This window comes from Brachyistius frenatus, unplaced genomic scaffold (assembly GCF_029030835.1).
Source record: "Brachyistius frenatus isolate BFR_SWC_R1_liver_20210118 unplaced genomic scaffold, ASM2903083v1 Contig_412, whole genome shotgun sequence".
NCBI lineage: Eukaryota > Metazoa > Chordata > Actinopteri > Embiotocidae > Brachyistius > Brachyistius frenatus.
This window is the reverse complement of record NW_027211011.1, coordinates 137,217-157,814: the sequence shown is the minus strand read 5'-3', so window position 1 is coordinate 157,814 and position 20,598 is coordinate 137,217. Positions and strand designations below refer to the sequence as shown.

General features: G+C 42.2%; 3 protein-coding genes across 6 annotated transcripts in view; 2 read left to right on the top strand and 1 right to left on the bottom strand.

The window, feature by feature from the left end:
* Positions 1 to 1,504: 1,504 nt before the first annotated feature.
* LOC138636885 (retinal Mueller cells isomerohydrolase-like) lies at positions 1,505 to 9,058 on the top strand. The gene is made up of 14 exons (XM_069725180.1): positions 1,505 to 1,607; positions 2,260 to 2,342; positions 2,773 to 2,923; positions 3,518 to 3,625; positions 3,786 to 3,927; positions 4,462 to 4,609; positions 4,877 to 4,958; positions 5,053 to 5,185; positions 5,302 to 5,444; positions 5,523 to 5,652; positions 6,527 to 6,641; positions 6,955 to 7,049; positions 7,186 to 7,297; positions 8,141 to 9,058. The coding sequence occupies exons 1-14, from the start codon at positions 1,597 to 1,599 to the stop codon at positions 8,284 to 8,286; spliced, it is 1,599 nt and encodes a 532-aa protein (XP_069581281.1). The 5' UTR covers positions 1,505 to 1,596; the 3' UTR covers positions 8,287 to 9,058.
* A 590-nt stretch (positions 9,059 to 9,648) lies between these two features.
* Positions 9,649 to 15,672, bottom strand: LOC138636884 (biotin-dependent 3-methylcrotonyl-coenzyme A carboxylase beta1 subunit). The gene is made up of 12 exons (XM_069725179.1): positions 15,533 to 15,672; positions 14,537 to 14,701; positions 14,140 to 14,336; positions 13,861 to 14,039; positions 13,656 to 13,736; positions 12,860 to 13,038; positions 12,563 to 12,773; positions 12,333 to 12,424; positions 11,318 to 11,474; positions 10,845 to 10,967; positions 10,477 to 10,692; positions 9,649 to 10,391 (listed from the first exon to the last, which is right to left on the bottom strand). The coding sequence occupies exons 1-12, from the start codon at positions 15,550 to 15,552 to the stop codon at positions 10,305 to 10,307; spliced, it is 1,707 nt and encodes a 568-aa protein (XP_069581280.1). The 5' UTR covers positions 15,553 to 15,672; the 3' UTR covers positions 9,649 to 10,304.
* A 1,316-nt stretch (positions 15,673 to 16,988) lies between these two features.
* The window catches only part of fnbp1l (formin binding protein 1-like), a 43,061-nt gene continuing 39,451 nt past the window's right edge, over positions 16,989 to 20,598 (top strand). For 3 of the 4 annotated variants that reach the window (XM_069725182.1, XM_069725181.1, XM_069725184.1), the window contains exon 1: positions 17,004 to 17,112. In XM_069725182.1, coding sequence (XP_069581283.1) covers positions 17,089 to 17,112 — 24 coding nt within the window. In that variant the 5' untranslated portion in view covers positions 17,004 to 17,088. Of the gene's footprint in view, positions 17,113 to 20,598 lie in introns of all 4 variants that reach the window. The other variant, XM_069725185.1, reaches the window with a different exon arrangement.

Below are 20,598 nucleotides of genomic sequence, written 5' to 3'. Positions count from 1 at the left end.
AGGATGAACCTTTCCAGTTGGGACGTTTATTTCGTTCAAGATACCCCGGCTCAGTTACCATGTAAATAGTTGCCGATATTCATGGTTTCCAGAGGATGAAGCCCACTGAAAGTGGCAAGCCCTGGTTTTCTTATGTTCGATTATGTTTATGTTCATGTTCATGTTTATGTTCATGGTTTGTCTCTCTGTCTGTCCCATTCTCGTGAATGCGACATCACAGGGACACCTTGAGGGAATTTTGTTTAAATTTGTGGCCATAACTCAGCGACAAAAGTTGACACACAAATAAAAATGAAACGATAACGTGAGGACGGTTTATATCCTAAAGGTCAAAGGTCAACTTCAACACCTTTTTTTTTTTTTTTTTTTTGGTGCCAATTTTTCATCAGTATTTGGTCACGGAAGTATTGGACAATTTAGAGATGAGGATGCTGATAAATAAATTAAAAAAATATGTCCAGAGATCATCAACGTTTTAACAGTTCAGCATCAAAAACACAAAGTATCTCCAAAGTTGGAAAGCTCCTTCCTCTGAGGACCATGAATGTTCATGCAGAACTTCATGTCAATGCATCGAGCGGTTGTTAAAGATATTTCAATCCGATCCAAAGCGGTTTACGGCCAGACGAACATTGCCAGTAACTAAAAAATTATTATTATTTTTTTTTTCAGTGCCTAAATTTAATTTAAATTCCCTCCTGAGGCCGTTCTGTCAAACAAACATCAAACTTTTAAATGTGTGATAAACATTTCAGGCTGGTGGAGCTGTTTGCAACACCATTTTGTTTTGTTGATGTATTCACAGGCAGACACCACACATCAGTTTCGTTAACCCGCTCCCAGCAGGGACACACACACACTCACTGGATGAATGATTACTGCTCTGGCTAATGCAGCCATTCATTTCAATTCTTCCTCCTCTTCAGAGCTGCAGCGTTCATTTGTCAAGATGACAGAGGACCAAAAAAACAAAAACAAAAAAAATGGAGTTATTCCCTTGAACTTTTCTGTGTGCTGCTCCCCCTCCCTGCTCAGTGTCAGTCGAAGATGTCTGGAACTAATTAGACAGGATCTCTCGACATGCACATCCACCTTTAAACAACGACAACGCACTGCTTTTCAAAGCTGAATTCTTTTTTTTTATTTATTTTTTTATTTTTTTTTAGTTCGACCCACGTCACCGGAAGGTGTGTGAGTGTTCCCAGGTTAGTGGAGACCTTGTTTAAGTGGCCCGGAGAAAAATCCTGCTTGGGAAGCCAAGACGGCTGAAACAAGCGGAGACAAAGCCGGTTTGTTCAGCTCTGGTTGAGACTGGGGGAAGGTGCGGTGGGGTGGGGTGGAGGAGTGGGGGGGGGGGGGGGCAAAGGCATGAAAGAGGAAACGGGAGGAGAGGAGGAGGAGGAGGAGGAGGACAGGGAGCGAGGAAGGATGGAAAAGGGGAGTGTGAAATTGGAGGAGGGAGGAGGGGTCCCAGTTTTTTCCATCGCTCACCACAGGAAATCTGCGTGGTTTAAATGCAAGCCAGAGTCTCTCGCCTTTGCAAACAAGTGGTGTGCATGTTTGAGTTCAGAAAGTGTGTGAAGAGCATTCAGCAGCATGGTCAGCCGGTGAGTGCAGCTTTGCCTTTTTTTTTTTTTTTTTTTTTTCCAGTGTATGCTTGAGAATAAAATGTTCAAGACAACAAAACATTAGAACGACTTCTCAAAGTTCCCGTTTACTGGCTCTCAGGAATGAAATCGGAGGAGGCAGCTTGTTGTTCTGAGTCAACTGAGAAGATTTTTAGACGATGCAGAGTTTTCCCGTTGATCTTTTTCACCGTAACAGGAGAAAAACTCAACTAAGCTCTGAGTCTTGTCATCAAATCTCCCAAGAAAGAAAGACAAAAAGAAACAAAAGTAAAGAAAGTTGTTTTTTTTAAATGATAAAGAAAGAAAAATGAAACTTTGATAGTTTATGTGACCAGAAAGATGACAAAAAAAAAAATCAAGTCGGAGATGCAGATGATTGAAAAAAAGCTTTTAAAAAAAAGGATAAGAAAAAAAAAGGAAAGTTCAAGGGGATGTGTGGAAACAAGAAAGGAAACAAACACACCACAAGGTCCATTTTCTGCATTTTAGAATGAATAAATCAGTGTTTAGAGATTGTCCTGATTCAACAGCAAACCACTCACTAACATGTTGTTGTTGTTGTTTTTTCATACAAAAGAAACTAGAGACATTTTTGTGACCGAGTTGGAATGATTTTTTTTCTTCTCTCCAGTGTGGAGCATCCTGCTGCAGGCTACAAGAAGATCTTTGAGACGGTGGAGGAGCTGAATGAACCGATACCGGCAGTAATCACCGGTAAGAACCCCCCCCCCCACCACCACCACACCACACACACACACACACACACACACACACACACACACACACACACACACCCTCTAGAGGTGGCTCCACAAGACGGGATTAACTTTAACCTTTAACCTCCTCTGTTGAAGCGAACACCCTCCGACAAACGGTTTTCAGACAGCTACCGTACGAGTCAGGAATAAATGGTGACAAATATTTTCTTTTGAATAAACTTGTCAAGTGTATTTTTCCACGTTAATAACTTTTTATTGAACTGAATGTTGTGCAGTGATCAAAGGTCCCTGTCACCAAGCCTCAGGCCTCCACCCGCTGCATCAGTCCTGTGAATTAAAATATTCTGGAATTACAAGGTGATTGTGTGAAGTTAAATACAAAAAAAAAAAAAGTCCTTCATTTGTGCCGTCGTGTGTGTACGCAGGTGATATCCCATCATGGCTGGGAGGCAGTCTTCTCAGGATGGGTCCCGGTCTGTTCGAGATGGGAAGCGAACCTTTTCACCACCTGTTTGACGGACAGGCTCTCATGCACAAGTTTGACCTGAAGGACGGTCAGGTGACCTACTACAGGAAGTAAGACTACTTCTCGATGTCTTACAAAATCAGAGCACTTTTTTTTTTTTCCCCGTTCCTGTTCTGAGATGATAGCTACATCTATTTCAGTTTTTCCACACTTTTAAAACATGCTGTTTTATCTTCGTGTGATTTTGTCTCTTTCTTTAATGACGCACTTGTAGTGCTGCTTTGAAAAGTGCTCCTTTCAAATAAGTTGTGAACTTTTGTGCTTCTGAACTAGTTTTTGGCGGCGATCTGGACATAAATGCGGTTGTTTTAAGGGGTTACATAACATCGCTGTGTCGGGCATTTTTGCGTATTTTTATTGTTTTCATTTCTCTTTACTCTTCAAAAAAAAAAAAATCTGGCACATGTATCCCACGCAGATCCAACTCCAGATTCAGGCTTTTTTATAACATCTGATTTTTGGCATGCAGTTCGGTGCAGCTGAGAGTAAATTCACTGGAATGTTGCAGAGTAAGAGACAAAAACAAAATAGGGACATAAAACAGCTGCAAACCACAAAAATCCCCCAACGAACCTCTCTGAGAATTCAGATGTTTTCTGTTTCAAGCGCTTTGAAATGAAATTGTGTGCGATCTTTGTGCTCAGGTTTCTCCGGACCGATGCGTACGTTCGTGGCATGACCGAGAACCGAGTGGTCATCACCGAGTTCGGCACCGCGGCCTATCCGGACCCCTGCAAAAACATCTTCTCCAGGTAAACCCCCGAACCTGCGTGCTCAGACGTTAGTCAACTTTCCAGCTGAATTTTTGATTGGTCCAAAAATATTGTGGGTGATTAATGTAAAATAGTCACGACTTAACAGAAAGACTGGTGGAATATAAACTTATCGTCAGTTTTCCTCGTATCTGTTTAGGTTCTTCACTTACTTCCGAGGCATCGAGGTGACCGACAACTGTGTGGTGAACCTCTATCCAATCGGTGAAGACTTCTACGCCGTCACCGAGACCAATTACATCACCAGGGTTGATCCCGATTCGCTGGAGACGTTAAAGAAGGTGGGAATGTTGTGTCGAGAAAAAAAAAAAAAAAAAAAAAAAATCGTCTTCCAAAATCAGGCTCAATTATTGAACGTAAGATTTACTGCAAATAAAAAGACAGAACGGCGAATCTGAGAGTTGGTTTCCATGGAAAAGCGCCTCCGACTAGATCATCGGGGATTTCCCCTTTTCGACTTGAAATATCCACGTCTTGTGGCGTGTGGCTTCAGATTGTGGAGGACTAATAAGATCACAGTGTAAATTTGAATCCACCATTATTTTCCAGAACTTACAGGCCTGAGATGAAAGAATAAATATTTTATGACCCCCCCTCATGAGTGTATTTAAACTTCGATCGCATCTTTGAGTATTTAAAGTTTGATGACACCTTTGAAATGATTACTGATTTAGGATGATATACCATAGAAACCATCTGCCCATTTAAGTACGAAAACTACGTTTTTTAAAAGTGTCACTCGCAGCATTAAACATCAATATTTTAACTTATTTATTTAATTCGCTCGCTGTCGTGTGTGTTTGACCCTACATTAGGTGGACCTGTGCAAGTACCTCTCAGTGAACGGGGTGACTGCCCACCCCCACATCGAGGCAGATGGTACAGTCTATAACATCGGAAACTGCTTTGGCAAGAACTTGAGTCTGGCGTATAACATCGTCAAGATCCCACCTGCTCAGAAAGGTGAGTCCTGTTCGCGCTAACCATTTTGTTTCCCCAACCATGTGTTTTTGCGAATAGTTTTGTTTTCCTGTAAATCACATGGTTGAAAGCACACTTTGGGTTTCATTTTTTGTCCACTACAGGAAAACGTGTAACTGTCACGCCTGGACGTCGCCAAGCGTACCTACTTTACGTTTTGCTGTAGTGGACAGGCGTGTCTATTTCACGATTTGCTGCAGCTTAAAAACAGAGAAGTAAAACGATAAGCGTGTATCTGTGTGTTTCCAGATAAATCAGACCCCTTAGAGAAATCCCAAGTGGTGGTCCAGCTGCCGAGCAGTGAGAGGTTAAAGCCCTCCTACGTTCACAGGTACACTTGTCTCAGAAATACCTTCCGTATTTGATGCCCTACCATTAAAAAAACGAACTTTAATCTTTCTCTCCGTTTGCTTGCTTGTCTGTAGTTTCGGTATGACGGACAACTATTTTGTATTTGTGGAGCAGCCGGTGAAGATCAACCTGCTGAAGTTCCTGTCGGCGTGGAGCTTCAGAGGAGCCACTTACATGGACTGCTTTGAATCCAACTGCAGCATGGGGGTAAGGCCGGGTCGGGCCGAGCCGACGGAGCGTCAGGGAATTTTTTTTATTCGCATGTTTAAATTTGAGTTGCCATTGAACAAAATATCGTCCGTGACCACGTCTCCGTGTTGCAGACCTGGTTCCACCTGGCCGCTAAGGACCCAGCGGGTTACATGAGCAGCCACAAGTTCAGGACGTCGGCTTTCAACCTCTTTCATCACATCAACGCCTACGAAGACGAAGGATTCATCGTGGTCGACCTCTGCACGTGGAAAGGGTGAGCGTGACGCTGTGGGTGACAGTTTTGTGTGCAACCGTCTCGTGCCGACATCTTTCTCTCTTTCTGTCTCCGCAGCCATGACTTTGTGTACAGCTACCTGTACTTGGCCAATTTGAAGGAGGACTGGGAGGAGGTGAAGAAAGCAGCGATGAGAGCTCCCCAGCCTGAGGTCAGAAGATACGTCCTGCCGCTGGATATTCACAGGGTGAGTCTACACACACACACACACACACACACACACACACACACACACACACACACACACACACACACACACACACACACACACACACACACACACACACACACACACACACACACACTAGATAAAAAAATGAATGTAGCTTCCAGGTCTGAAAAATGAGGCGGAAGCGGAAGTGCCTTAAGTTGCGATACCAACGAGTGCCACTAGAGGTCGGCTCCAAAAAGCCTCCGGCTCCGTAGACTCCCATTCAACTTCTCTCAGGAAATTCTAAGCCAATCAAATTTCTCCATGAGTTATCTCGGTGTTGTTAGCTAAAGTCATTCTTTCTAATTAGTTTTCTTGCGGTCCATCTGAAAATAATTCCATCTTTAATTCTAAAATACGCTTCAAAAGGACGTGGTTTTTTTTTGGCGGGTGGGCGGGGGGAGGTTTGATTGACAGGCCTGTGGTGCAGTCAGATCACTGCTATCGGTGGACGGGACGTAGTATCGTCGGGTTTCCAATCAGATTGAGTCAGATCCACAGCTCGTGGACCAGCGAGGTGGCGCCGGCCAAAATACGAACTCGAGCTAACGGTCATTTTCACACCGATGGGCGACGTCACTGTTAGTTGCCACTTGGTTATTACTAATGTGGTTAATCATGTTCAGGAACAGCATTCATCATAATTGGCTCATTATGTTATTATTATTATTATTTTATTATTAATAAGAATAATATTTTAGATCTTAGATGCCTCCTGGTGAAGATATAATCCAACTACCTTGTGTACAGGCAGTAATTATAATTATTTTTGTATTTAAAAAAAAAAAAAAATTTGTTATGTAAATAAATGAAAGGCAATAAGGTCTGGTGTGTGTTTGTGTGTGTTCAGGAGGAGCAGGGGAAGAACCTGGTGTCTCTGTCCTACACTACAGCGACTGCGGTCCTTCGTAGCGACGGCACCATCTGGCTCGAACCTGAAGTCCTGTTTTCCGGACCTCGACAGGGTACCACACACACAGCTCATTCACAATATACAGCAGCATGAACCGGCAGTCACACACACACACACACACACGCACACACACCGTATATTTAGTTACAACTCTTAATGCCAGAAAAAAACTCAGTATTCAGTCAAATGTGCAGTTTGTATGTGACTTTTATGCAGATATCAAACATTATACTTTAATATGTATGCTTTGTATGTGTATTCTAACAGGACACACATTATACTGATGCTAATATTGTTTTCACGTCTGTCTTTTTCCCCCTTTTTTTTGTCCCCCCCCCCCATGTCTTTCTTTGTGTCTCTCTCAGCGTTCGAGTTTCCACAGATCAACTACTCTCAGTGTTGTGGGAAGAAGTACTCCTTCGCCTACGGCCTCGGACTCAACCACTTCATCCCCGACAGGGTAAGGAGCGCTTCACTCATTCACAGCAGGAGGCGAGGACAGCCGTCGGGTCTCGTGAGGTGAACTGGCACGTCGGCACATCCGGCGTGGAGGCGGTGGTGACAGCTGCGTGGTGTCTCTTGTGAACTTGCTGTAGATCTTGAAGCTGAACGTGCAGACCAAAGAGACGTGGGTGTGGCAGGAGGAGGACTGTTACCCATCGGAGCCGCTGTTCGTAGCGACGCCCGGAGCCACGGAGGAGGACGACGGTGGGACACATTCTCATGTCAAACTCACGCGCTGATTCCTTTCTCAATTTTTCTCGACTATTTTTTTTTGGGGGGGGGGGAACTTTCTTTATCGAGCTCATGCTGTGAATTCATTTTCACTCGTCATGGATTTATTTCCTCTATGACAGCAAAACACATTACAGGAGCCTCCGCAAAAGTCCTGCAACATTAAAACTAACGAAATACTTTTATGGCCGGTGCACTCAGAAAGACTCGCCAGTCTTATAATTGGAGGGAAAAACCCTGATGAATATAAATATTAAAGGTTGAGCGCCGAGAATTTTACATATAAAAGAGCGTCTTGTTACACTCGAGCTTTTGCCAGTCGAGTTCACGCAACACCACCAAGTAAATCTCTGTACAAATCAGTTTTTAAATCTGGTGTCTGGTGAGACATTCCCGAGCCGACCAGAGGCTAACTCCCACTTTAGTTCTTTGCTAACTTAAATGAGGCATAAAATACTTCAATCATGTGGCTCTACTAGACTTTTCAAATGTTATTGGACCGAATGGATCAAATTGGGTTTGTGAAATGATGCATTTTCACAGGAAATGTTGTGCTCAAAACAATTTATCGACGGAGCCGGCTTAGCGCAGAGCCCTGTGATGTTTTTGTAATTACCCTACCGTGGCAGAAGGGGGAGACAAAAGCTTTCTGCACCGCAGGTTTAAGCCGGTTACAAAAAAGGCGAGCGACACGGAGGCTTAATAGGAAGCTCCAACATTCACGACTTGAGAGTGAGCTGCAGGCAATCGTTGAATTCAGAATACCGACAGATATGGAAGATAAATAATAAGTGGACATGTCTGGGGGTTTTGCAGGTGTGTTGCTGAGTATCGTGGTGAAGCCGGGTGCAGAGAGACCGGGCTTCCTGCTGGTGCTGGATGCCGTGAAGCTGACGGAGCTCGCCAGGGCCGAGGTCAACACCATCATCCCCGTCACCTTGCACGGGATGTACAAACCGTGACCTCTGACCTTTGTCCAAACACACCAGTCCATCTCACTTTCCTGCCAGCTAAGTAATTTTTTTTATTTAGAAATGAACTTCAAAATAGTTTCTGGCAAAGCTGCTGCTGAACTAATAATACATTTACAGTAAGCATTATTTTTCTTCACCACACCCATGGGACGTATTATAAAACATGTAATGTGTGGATAAATGACATGTTAATAATCAGTTGAACTGTCGTGTAGCTGCTGGCTAAGAGCAGCAATGTGAACACAGAAACTAACTGTGGTCCTTTAACAAAAACAGCAGCTTCTGCTGCATGAGAAACATCGTATTTCATAATCAATAAATGGCATCTCCACATGTCTGAAATCATCCTTGCAAAGCAAGAGCTGCAATTAAATACAAACAATATTTTTGCTGAAGATATTTTAAACATTTTTATACAAATAAAAACATTTGAAATCACCTGTTAATGTTGTTATTTAGACATCAAATCCTGTCAAATAAATTATTACATAAAAGCTCCTTTGAGCTGTTGTTGGAGATCACATTTTAATCTTTCATCTGCTTGCTGATTTCGACACGATAAGCAAAAAGAGACAACTTATGGTAACATATATGTACAAAAACCCAATATTTTGATGTCTGTGTGTAAAATAAATGTAAATCTTTAAAAAAAAAAAAAGTTAAAAGACACAACTGCTCGACTTGAAGAATCTCAGTGGACTGAAGGGTCTCTGACTGATAATTCGGCTTGTCGGCAGCCCTACGTGTAACAACAATTATCGATTAGTCGTTTGATTTTTTTTTTTTTTTTTGCATGATTAATGAATTTTAATCACAGTTCACAACAGCCAAATTTATGAAATATCCTGTTTATTCCTACCAGCATTAAAAAAAAACAACTAAGATCTTAAAATGTCTGTGATTTAAAACAGAAGAAATCAGTACATTCTCAAATCTGACAACAAACCATCAAATATTTGACATTTTGTTTGAAATCATCTAAATGATTGTTTGATTACAGAAAAAAAAAATCATTTAAAATCAACTTATTAGCTGTAATTGACTAGTATTGTACATGTGTAAAATTACTTGGTATATGTTGTCTTATGCCCCCTACTGGCCAATTAAATCAATTATTGCAGCTTTAAGTTTCAGTACTCTGTAAGCTGATTATTAGGAAAATACATGATACCGTTGTTTAGTTCCTCGTCTTGAATCTCATGTTAATGTAAATTTCTCTTTTTAAATCAATGTGACAACAACAAACAATGCTTCACTCCGACTTCGTCAAAAACAGCCACATTTACGACAGTGAGCATGTTTAAATCCATGATTGAGATTAGTCAAGAGCTGCAATTAAAAAAACACAAGTTTTGAAAATGTTTTTAATCTAATTTCATACAAATAAAAAGGCAATATTACTATATTTACTTCACATTTATAATTAAAAAAAAAAAAAAATCCTAAAATGACTGACCATTACGTTGCCACACGTTGAAGTTCTTATGAAGTGATTTTAGACAGTGGATTCAATTATTTTTACACATAATAATCTGAAAAAGAAAAATTCCTTAAAAAAATGATTCCTTTTCTGAACTGGTTTAAGGCTCAAAAAGACCAAACAGAAGCCCGAGCATCACTTCACGTGACAAATCCTCACGTGTTGTATTACTGGGCGACTATCCGCTAGTCGAGATGTGGCGAACCTTCACAGTTCTGACACTTAATGGAAATATGAGGAAGAAAAACAAAACCTGATGAGGCACTTTCGCAGGATTTTCCAGGAGTCTCTTTCTCGAGTGTTTTGACTTAATAGCTTTATGTACAGTGCAGATGGTTGTAAAAATATATAAACAGTAAAAACATTTGTTATAAATATTTAATCTTTTAAGTCTAAAAACGTGGTCTTATGGATATCGAGACCGCAAATAAAACATCTGAGAACTGCAAAATGTGGGACCGTTAAACGGAAGTGACAGACGGAGGCTCGTAGCGTCCGGAGAAAGTGACGAGGAGGATCGACGCCTCTACATACGAAGAAGTGTCGACCGCAGTTTCTCTGTAGACAGCTGATACTGCTGCTGTTTGATGATGTCCAGGGAGTCTCCGAGAACCTGCGGACGAAAAACAGACAAACGACAACGTTAAGGACCGCAGAGTGCTTTTCGTTTTAATACTTTAAACTGAAGGTTATTTTACCTTCCTGGTGTCCTGAGGCAGAACGACCCCGTCGTCCCACATCCTGCCCGAGGAGAAGAAAGCTGAGCTCTCCTCCTTTAATCTCCCGTTGAGTCTCTCCTCCTCCTGCTGCTCGGCGTCGGGGGGGAGCAGAGACCCGGCGTGACCCGGGGCCGTCACAGCCACTCTGGCGTTGGGCCACAGGAACAGGAAATTAGGATCAAACGAGCGTCCGCACTGGAGACAGGCGCGGGACAGGAAGCAAGATTCAAATCATCGGAAACCAGCTGTTTCTTTTTAACATCTGCAGCACAGCTGACAATGCAACTTTCTACATTAAAGATATTAAAACTTTTGAACTCCAGAAATGTGTGAAATGAGTCGCTCACCATGGCGTAGCTGTCGGCACCGTGGCAACCACCGATCACCACGGTGATTTTGGGGACGGAGGCGCACGCCACCGCGGACATCATGGAGCCCTGAGCCTTCAGACGGTTCGTGTTGATCTCTGCCTGCATGACAGACACACGGGAGAGGGATTTAAAAGAAAATAATGGTATTTAAGGTCAGTTTGACTGACAGTGACGAGGCGTCAAAAGTTATTTAAATTCTGAAGCCGATTTGTTCTTTGATTTCCAAAAACATCTTTTTTGAAAGGTAAAATAAGATTGATCAACTTTCACATATATTATGCAACATCATAAACCCTAATTAGCACTTTCATTTGCACAGACCTGGACAGTTTGTGTGTGTGTGTGTGTGTGTGTGTGTGTGTGTGTGTGTGTGTGTGTGTGTGTGTGTGTGTGTGTGTGTGTGTGTGTGTGTGTGTGTGTGTGTGTGTTTTACAGGCGGTGATGAGTACCTGTTTCATGGACGGTGTTGCTGCAGCTGTAGGTGCCGTGTTCTGGAGGAAGAGGAGCGGGACGTCTCTCTGGTCGCACAACTGGACGAAGTGGCTTCCTTTCAGCGCGGCCTCGTACGACAGCTCTCCGTTGTTGGCTACTACTCCCACCAGGTGGCTAACAAAAGGTACATACACAAGGAAGTTACACAAACACATTTTAAATTTAAAACATCAAATTAGAGGCCGATCAGTTCAGTCCTAGCGGCGACGTCACCTGTTGGTTTGTGAACCCGCCCACCGATAGCCGTAATCTGACTGCATCACAGGCCTGTCAATCAAAAGGACACGCCCCCAAGGACACGCCTTTTCAAGCTTATTTTCTAATTCATGACGGGATTATTTTCAGATGGACCTCCAGAAAACTAATAGGAAGGAGCGACTTTAGCTAACAACACCGAGATAACTTGTGGAAAAAAATGTATTGACTTCGAATTAGACAAGTTGAATGGGAGTCTATGGAGCCGGAGGTTTTTCCTCTAGTGGCAATTGGTGGTATTGCAGCTGAAGACACTCGCGCATCGGCCTCATTTTTCAGACCCGGAAGCTACGAACACTTTTATATAGAGTCACTGGTTCAGTCAAGCTCAGGTTTCTACCAACAAGCTGCCAATCATATGTGGCCGATTTATTTTAATCCTCCATTCAACATTTGTGTTTACATTTGGCCAGTGGGAGAGAGATCCTGCTGGCCATATGAATAAACATTTTTACAATGATCAGTAATTTTATACAATGACAAGTAATAAGATCGACATTATATTAAATAGTGTTCCCAATATTTTGTCCGCTCCGCTGAGAGAGCCAAAATATTAGGAACGCACGATGTCAACCAGTTGAATTTATGGAAGAGCTGTTGTACTGGATTACACTAGATTGCGCAGGTGTTCCTAATAAAGTGCTCGGTGAGTGTATGGTGAATTTGTGTGTGTGTGTGTGTGTGTGTGTGTGTGTGTGTGTGTGTGTGTGTGTGTACCCATGTATCTTTGCAAAGCCAGTGACGAGTGTGGTTCCGTAGCGAGCTTTAAACTCCTGGAAGCGGCTGCCGTCTATCAGCCGACTGACAACCTGGACAGACCGTCAGACCGAAACAAGCAGCTGTGTGTTATTAATGCTGAATCATTCGACAGTGAAATAATAACATGACAGACACGAGCTGGTGAAATCTACACGGCAGGTAGCGTTGCGTGTTTTTGCTCGCTGTACCATTTTAACATCCACAGTGTAGTTGTAACTCTGCGGCGCGAGCCCCGAAAGCTCCTCCGAGCTGTACAGCGGCTCCTCCTCCGCTCTGCTCTTCTTCGTCTCCCCCTCATCTTCCTCGGGCAGGTGGAAGTTCAGTGTCGATATGATGTTCCGCGTGTAGTTGAACGCCTCCTTCTCATCCCAGGCAAAATGGTCCACGCAGCCGCTCACCCTGAAACGGGACGGTAAACTCACAGACGGGCAATACGAACCAACAGCTCCGAGTCTGGTTGGGGTGCGTTTGATTTATGGACCTACTCAGCGTGGAGCCGGGCTCCTCCCAGGTCCTCCGGTGTCACCTCCTCTCCCGTGGCGGCTTTGACGAGCGGCGGTCCTCCCAAGAATATGGTCCCTATGCGGTGCACCATCACCGCCTCCTCCGCCATAGTGGGGATGTAAGCTCCGCCCGCCGTGCACGACCCGCACACCACCGACACCTTTGGGAGCATTCAGTGATTTGAAATTCACACTGCAACTCAAAAGACATTTAAGCTGTGACTTTTTATTGCATTATAATGCAGATATGTGTCTGGACATTTGCTGTTAACACTGACAGTAATGTTTTACAATGTCGTGACACAAAAAAAAAACTTGAATGGGAAGGAACCAAAGAATCTTTTCTCTCTTTATCAAATGACAGGAAATCTTCTGTCAGTGAGCATTTACCATGTACCAACAAGTCAATTTTCCTGATAAAGGCCCAAAGACTAAGGCATAAATAAGTATAAAAGCACAGAGCGGGTCTGCTACACTTACATATTGCCATCCTGATACAAAAGCTGCATGAATCCCCACTAAAGCTTTTAAACTTTTAACTTAACGTGCACAAAAACTGGTTCTGCGATACTGAAAATGCAAAACAGAAGGAACTTAAAGCAGGCGACACAAGAGCAAACAGGTTCCTTTAAATATGCAGCACCGTATGTTGGTTTAATCCACTTTGTTTATATTAAATGTTTGGATCCGCTTCATGTTTTACATGGACATAAGAGGAGCAGCATGTATTTCATACTGATCAAACTGATGGCTCAGTTTCTCCGTGATTTTTTTTTACCTGCGGGATCTTCATGGAAGACATGATGGCCTCGTTATAGAACGTCCTTCCTCCCTGGTTCTTATCAGGAAAGATCTCGGACTGGACATTTGGACGCAAGAAGTTGAATTAGAATTAAGAGTAGCAGTCGGTAGAATTCAACCAGCCGTCCCATCTCTCCTCTCCCTACACAGTTATTAAATCTGAGGCGTGTTCGTGTGTTGACCTGCAGCGGTAGGAAAGCTCCTCCAGAGTCGACCAGGTAGACGCAAGGCAGGCGGTTCTGGATTGCTATTTCCTGCGCTCGTAGCTGCTTCTTCACCGTGATTGGATACGCCGTGCCGCCTTTCACCGTGGCATCGTTGGCAATGAACACACACCACAGGCCGTTGATCCTGCCGATGCCTGGATGTACACATACGGACGGGTGCGGATGCTTAGCACTTGGGATTGTCGCGCGGTCACAAAAACACAGGACAGCCTGAAAGCGAGAGCGGTTTCTGACCGGTCAGGCAGCCGGCTGAAGGAATGTCCCCGTACGGCAGACCCAGACCAGCAAATGGCGACAGCTCCAGGAAGTCTTCATCGTCCAACAGGAGGCCCAGCCGATCCCTGACCAGCAACTTCTTGTTCCTCTGAGTGTGTCTGGCTGTGGCGTTCTCCCCTCCTCCTCTCCTCACCTTCTCACTGAACTCTGTGTACCTGGCAAACAGACAGAGATGCTCTTATTTATTCTGAGGACATGTGCAGCACCAACAAAACAAAGAACAACATGGGGGGGGGGGGTGACCCCAGTTTACCATTTAAAAAAGTGTTATGAAATGCACTACCGCCATTGGACTTTCAAAAAAAAAAAAAAAGACAATTTAAGTAAAACATATGCTGACCTCAGCAGAACCTACTTCTTATGACAGGCGCTGCTGTTCCGGAGGTTTGCTTCATACACGTGCTGGTGGACGGGCTGCAGGGGCAGGTCCAGCACCGGGAAGGCGCTGCGGAGAGCTCTCCTCCTCCCGACCGTGGAGCTCATACAGCGGACTGAACGCAGCCAGCGCTGCTCCACAAACCTGCACCACCAGATTCAGACGAGAAAACAACGTGTTTTACGACCTGACAAATTACACAGTAACGAAGGAGAAGATGCGACGATCGCGTGAAAGAATCTCAATCTGTAGAATAAATGATATCAGACAAATATGTCGAACAATTAGGGTTACTGCATATGATTGTGGTGGACAAAATATTAGGAACACTTCTTGGCATAAACTAATACAGTTCAAGAGCACCAAAAAAAAAAAAAAAAAAATTATGATCTCCAAAAATAAACATTTCACTGTGAACACTTTGAAAGATTAAAATAATACAAAAAAATGAACTAAATTACATTTCCCACATTGTTGACCCGTTGTAGCTCGTTTTTGGAGCCCCCCTGCTGGCTGGATCACTTCTGGACACTTAAAAGATCAATACCTTGAAATCCCCACCCCCACCCCCCACCCCCGAGCTATTGATCTATTTGAATAGACTTTGAATGCACTTTAATGTAGATACTCACACAAACTGCAGCTTTGAATGACGCCTTTAAATGCTAATAAACGTTTGAAACCGGCTTCACTGCAAACATTCATATGCATGCATATAAACACGTTGGTTATACGGTAGTTACTACACAAGCCTCTCGACAGGAACGTTTATATCACGTTTTGTCAATATAAACAAACAAAAATAATCATATTTATGAATATGTGGTGACGTATTTTGTGCGTAAAAGTAGGACTATGTATCTTTGGAGATGTATCTCTTCTTAACTGTGCCAAAGGTCGTCTGATTGCGCTCCCAAGTAATAAAGAAATGCAGGCCACGTGGGTGTTATGGATAGAAAATGCAGCTCCTCTTACCTCACCGTGCAGCGGTGCATGTCTCTCTGTGTGTGTGTGTGCTGTAATACAACTAATTATTACAACTTTTAACAGCTAAAATGAACCCTCAGTCAGAAATAGTCGCACCATTGCGCTTCTTCATCTCCTTCTTATTCGTCTTCTTCTTCTTCTTCTACGTTTTCTGTTCGCAAACCAGCGTTAAAGACACATCCCGCGCCCTACTGTGGCGGAGTGTGTAGATTAAATAAATTAACAAACAAACCAACAAATTCATTCATCAAATAATCAAAGAAAAAAAAACAACAACATAAGGAAATAGTGGTGAACGTTTCCCTTTTATTTCCGCTGTACATTAGAGGCATGGATTCACTTTTTATGCTTTGACTTACTGCCTTGTGTGACAACATCTGTAATGACACATTTAGGCCTCCAGAGGGAGCTGCTAATTCACATTTGATAAGTTAATTAAATGAACTGACTTTTATCTGCAGTTCTTTTTATGTTGTGGGTCATTGGATTTAAGTAAACCCGAGAGGAACATTTTGCATCAGGAGGAGATATCTGGGAACTCTGTGCACGCTTCTAACGTAAATCAAGTGTTAAACGTACATTATGTTTGTCTCTAAGAAGCCAGTTGATCATTTGAAAGCAGATTGTGTGAATAAAAATGTCTATTTAAACGACGAAAAATAATAATTTCTGCATTTTCAAGGTGCAGGGTACGCCTCAGGTCTTATACAACGTGTAATGATGCTTTGGGAAATATAAACAAGCTCCCAAATATAGACAGTACAGACAAACCTTTAATATTAAGGTGTCACTAAAACTTTAAATGCTAATAATTGAATTCTTTAAAGTTTTAGTGACACGGGTGCAGTGTGAGGACAACAGGCCGTATAGATGCATAGTGTCACTTTATTACTTTTGTGCTTTATGTTGGTGTATTTGCTGTTTTTGTATTTATAGTTGTTATCTTGTCACATAGACAGTGTAAAAATCTAAAAGTCCAATGACAAAATATTATAAGCCTAAAACTGAAATAAAATTACAATTGATTACACTACTCAGTCGTGCTCAGAAAATACCATAATATTTGGTTTGTCTGGTTCTCATCCAATTATTTTTTTTATCCCCGATTTTGAATGTAATTCTTAAATTAATAATACATTAAAACACAATGAATTGTCTGAATTGCAGGAAATATGCAGCCTATATGTTTAAAATACTTTTAACTATGCTAGTCGTAGTTTAATTTTAGGTTTGTACAATTTTTGTGTGTGTCTAAAATCAGAATTAATGAGAAATTTATTTAAAAAAAATAAAAATTGGTCACTCTTAAACTCTTTAGTTTTTTTTTTTTTTTAAGGGCCCCCTGAGGTTCAGGGCCCCCCTGGTTGTTGCGGCCCTGCGGATTCAGGAGAAGGAGGGAGGAGGAAGAGGAGGAGGAGGAGGAGTGTGTTAGTCGGCAGACAGTCAGTCAGGAGGAGGACCGGAGTCCCAGCGGCAGTTCAGGAACGCCTGAGCGGGGAAAAACTGCGTCCAATACGGGGAGAACTCAGAGGGAGGAATCCGCGATGAGTTGGGGAACCGAGCTCTGGGTATGTTTCTCCTCTCTTCGGTCTCACACCGCTCGGCTTTGTTTTGCTTCGTGTTGTTGTTTTTTTGCGGCGACTTTTTTTTTAATTTTTTTTTAATTATTTTTGTTTTTGGAGGAGGAGGAGGAGGAGGAGGAGGAGGAGGGGAAAATAAAGGTGCCGTGTTACCTTTTGTGTGAAAGGCGGCGAACGACGAGGCTAAACTGGCCGGCTGAGCTTTGATGGCCGGCGAGGCTTAAAAAAAAAAAAATTAAATTAAATAAACCTAAATCTAATCCGCGGTGCACCTTGAACGGATGTGACAGCGGCGGAACAAAAGGCTGCAGACACACCGGCGGGGCTGAAGGGGAGGACGGGGGGGGGGGGGGGGGGGGGGGTCACGGTGCCTCCTCTGGTTGTCTACTTCGATAATATCCCTGCTGTTGTGAATGGAGTTTGTTTTTTTGTTGTGTTTTTGTGGCAAGTTGCGAAGTTGTATCCGTCCGGCGTTTGGTGGTGTGTCACACCCTGTTTCTGGCAGGGATTCCCGGCAGCAGGGGTGGAGGGGAGCCCGCCGTCCTGCTCGGTTCTCTCCCCTCCTTTGAAAATTAACCTCAACTTCCCGGCCTGTTTGATTCACTCATTGATGGGCGTAACGTGTCCCTTTGTGTGCTCAGTTATCCACTCTTTTGTCTGAACTTCCCATGTGAGTAGACGGGACTCCTATACATTTTTTTTTTTTTATACCATAATTGTATTATGTAACTACGACGGGATAAATAGAAGTGTTTTTAGAAGATGATCTCCTTTTTATATCAACCCCCCGCCCCCTCGTCTTATATTATAATTGCTTGTTGCAGCACGTGGTTAAATCAGTGAATATTTATGAAAACAAGGGGTGTTTATCACCTCTGCAGAGTCTCACTATATTTAGATTATAATACGAGATTGCTGCAATTTTAAGCATTTTTCTTATATAAGGGTCTGGAGAACAAAACATATTCATATACTCGTTTATTTAATTGATGTAAATAAAAAGGGGTCACAAAACTATGACAGGCTGTTCAATTTCCTTAGTTAGCTCTGACAGCTTGCGGTTATTTTAATACATATTTGCTTAAATGAGGATTGTTTATGACCTCTGCAGAGTCTCCGTGATGCCATATTATCACCATATTATTGGCTCTTATAAAGTGTTGCTACTTGGTGTCTGTGTATTGATTAGGCAGGTCACAACTATTCAAGAAAGGGCCTGGTGATGATTATTTGACAGTTGACTGCAGCAATTTTGCATAATCCTTTGAATCGTTTCCATTTATTTGGATAGAAACAGGTGAAAATAACAACCAGTGTTGACTTTTAATTTTTTTTTTTATTTATGGTAACATCTCGTTTCATCTCCAGCGTCCTCTGTGGTTTAATGGCACACGAGTGGCCCACTGTTTGTCTCGGTGGTGCTTAACCTCTGATAATCAACCAACCGCATTTTTGCTGAGTGTCTATTAACATTAAAAGCATGGATTTATCCTGCTACGGGTACATTTTAGTTTGAAATGAGAAAAAGGAAAGCCCCGATACGTTGGAGGAGGTGATTTGTTGGATTTGCAGCGAAAAGGTGGCCATTTATCTACGTCATCTACGTATAGCTACGTCATCCAGTGCTATTTATATGTTCCAAGGTTCACTAGCAATATCAATAAAAGGCTCTTTTCTTTATCGTAACTTGTATTATTAAACTATTATTAGGCTTTTACATTATTAGTGGCATAAAATGAAGACAAAAAGACAATTAAATCCCTGGTTGAGATTATTTGTATTGCAATTGATTTGGTCATTTGAATCTGATATTTGGTTTGTACAGACTTGGTATCGATATAATATTGCTGTTCAAAATACCAAAAGCAATACTCTGTTGAATTGATTTTTTTTTTCCCCCCACCCCTATTTTAAATCAGAGTAGTGCTGGGCTCCAGCCTCTCTTTTTTTTTTTTGGGTGTTGGCCATCACAAGCTGTGTAACCAGAGAGGCAACCAGCAGCATCCTCCCCCTGTGTGTGTGTGTGTGTGTGTGTGTGTGTGTGTGTGTGTGTGTGTGTGTGTGTGTGTGTGTGTGTGTGTGTGTGTGTGTGTGTGTGTGTGTTAGCAGGAAGAGGGAGATGATACTCCTCCAGCTGACCTCGGTGGTTATTATCTGCAGTTTAAAACAACCTAATTTTTTGCTTTCTCAGCCCTTTAAAAGAAAAATGACCACGCTGCTGCAGACAAAGAGATAAGTGTGGGCTCGTCAGAGATTCAAAAGGATTGTGAAATAAAGCACAGACACCGATATGATTTGTCAGGTTTTTTTTTGTGGGTTTTTTTGTGACTCCCATTCATGTTTTTTTTTTTTCCATTCAGTTTTTTGTCCTGCTTTTTTTCTTCTTCCTTTTTCCTGTGGATTGAGTATAAAGAAGTGTGAGTGTACAGTCAGCAGTGTCAAATAGACAGATGGAGAGAGACACTGGCTCGTAAATGGACTTAATATTGGAAGAGAAATATACATACTTGTGAGCCCCCTGTATTACAAATGTGACTGAGTCATCATTTATATCGCTAAAATGTAAAAAGAACAATAAAAAATATGTTGAATTAACACAGAAAACATTAAAAAAAAAAAGCAATTTCTCACATTTGAAAAACTAAACCCAGCGGGCGTTGTAGCCTAATAAACAGATGTAGTGCTGCTGGAGCACAGGAACAACACTTATGGAAACACTAAAGTTAACAATTTCTCCTAATCTAATGTCACGCAAGAGAGCCAACAAAGACACATTTGACATTTCATGTGTTTGATTTACTCAAGTTGAAGCCTTGTTTTGATCCGCTTCCGTTTGCCCTGCTGAAGTTACTGCAACACTTCCTGTGTCTCTTTCAAATTAAAAGCCCTGGAGTGTTTCAATTGTTGGAAAACCCTTTTCTTCATTTCTTAACAAGGTTTTTATTGTGAAACATTTGCAGGAACGTGTTAAATTGGACACTTTTGATGAATAATCCAAAACAATCGATGAAAATAGCAGATTTATGTAGTTTACTTAATAAAACAAAAGCGATTGAACTACTGAGGCTACATTAACTATTGTGCATAAACTTGACTCGACAGTGGTTACACAGTCTTTAAGAAATTGCACTACACCCCTGCTAATGAACAACATTACATCGTACGGGATTGGCTCCGATGCTTCATCTCTGTGAGGAATAAGTGGGTACAGCTAATGGACAGATAGGGAAATGATCATCATCTTGAACTAATCAATTATTCACTAATACGTGTATCAATTTAAAGTGAAGTGTACACATATCCTTCAGTTTTTATCCCACAGTTTGAACAGTTCTCTATTTAGATTAGTTTATTTGAAAAAGCTTAGCAATCGCATGCAATTGTAATGGGTTTATATATTTTAGCCTCTCTAATAAGCCAATTAAACACCCCACAAAGCTTTGCAACATGTAAGTAGCAATGGAAGACATCTTG

Excerpts from the sequence above, each read along its gene's own strand:
- LOC138636885 (XM_069725180.1), top strand. Across the intron at positions 3,928-4,461 it reads CGCTGGAGACGTTAAAGAAG|GTGGACCTGTGCAAGTACCT; the intron begins GTGGGAATGTTG and ends ACCCTACATTAG. Across the intron at positions 6,642-6,954 it reads GTTTTCCGGACCTCGACAGG|CGTTCGAGTTTCCACAGATC; the intron begins GTACCACACACA and ends TGTCTCTCTCAG.
- LOC138636884 (XM_069725179.1), bottom strand. The coding sequence starts at position 15,552 with ATGCACCGCTGCACGGTGAG. Across the intron at positions 14,337-14,536 it reads AGCAGCGCCTGTCATAAGAA|GTACACAGAGTTCAGTGAGA; the intron begins GTAGGTTCTGCT and ends TCTGTTTGCCAG. Across the intron at positions 11,475-12,332 it reads GGCTTTGCAAAGATACATGG|CCACCTGGTGGGAGTAGTAG; the intron begins GTACACACACAC and ends ACCTTTTGTTAG.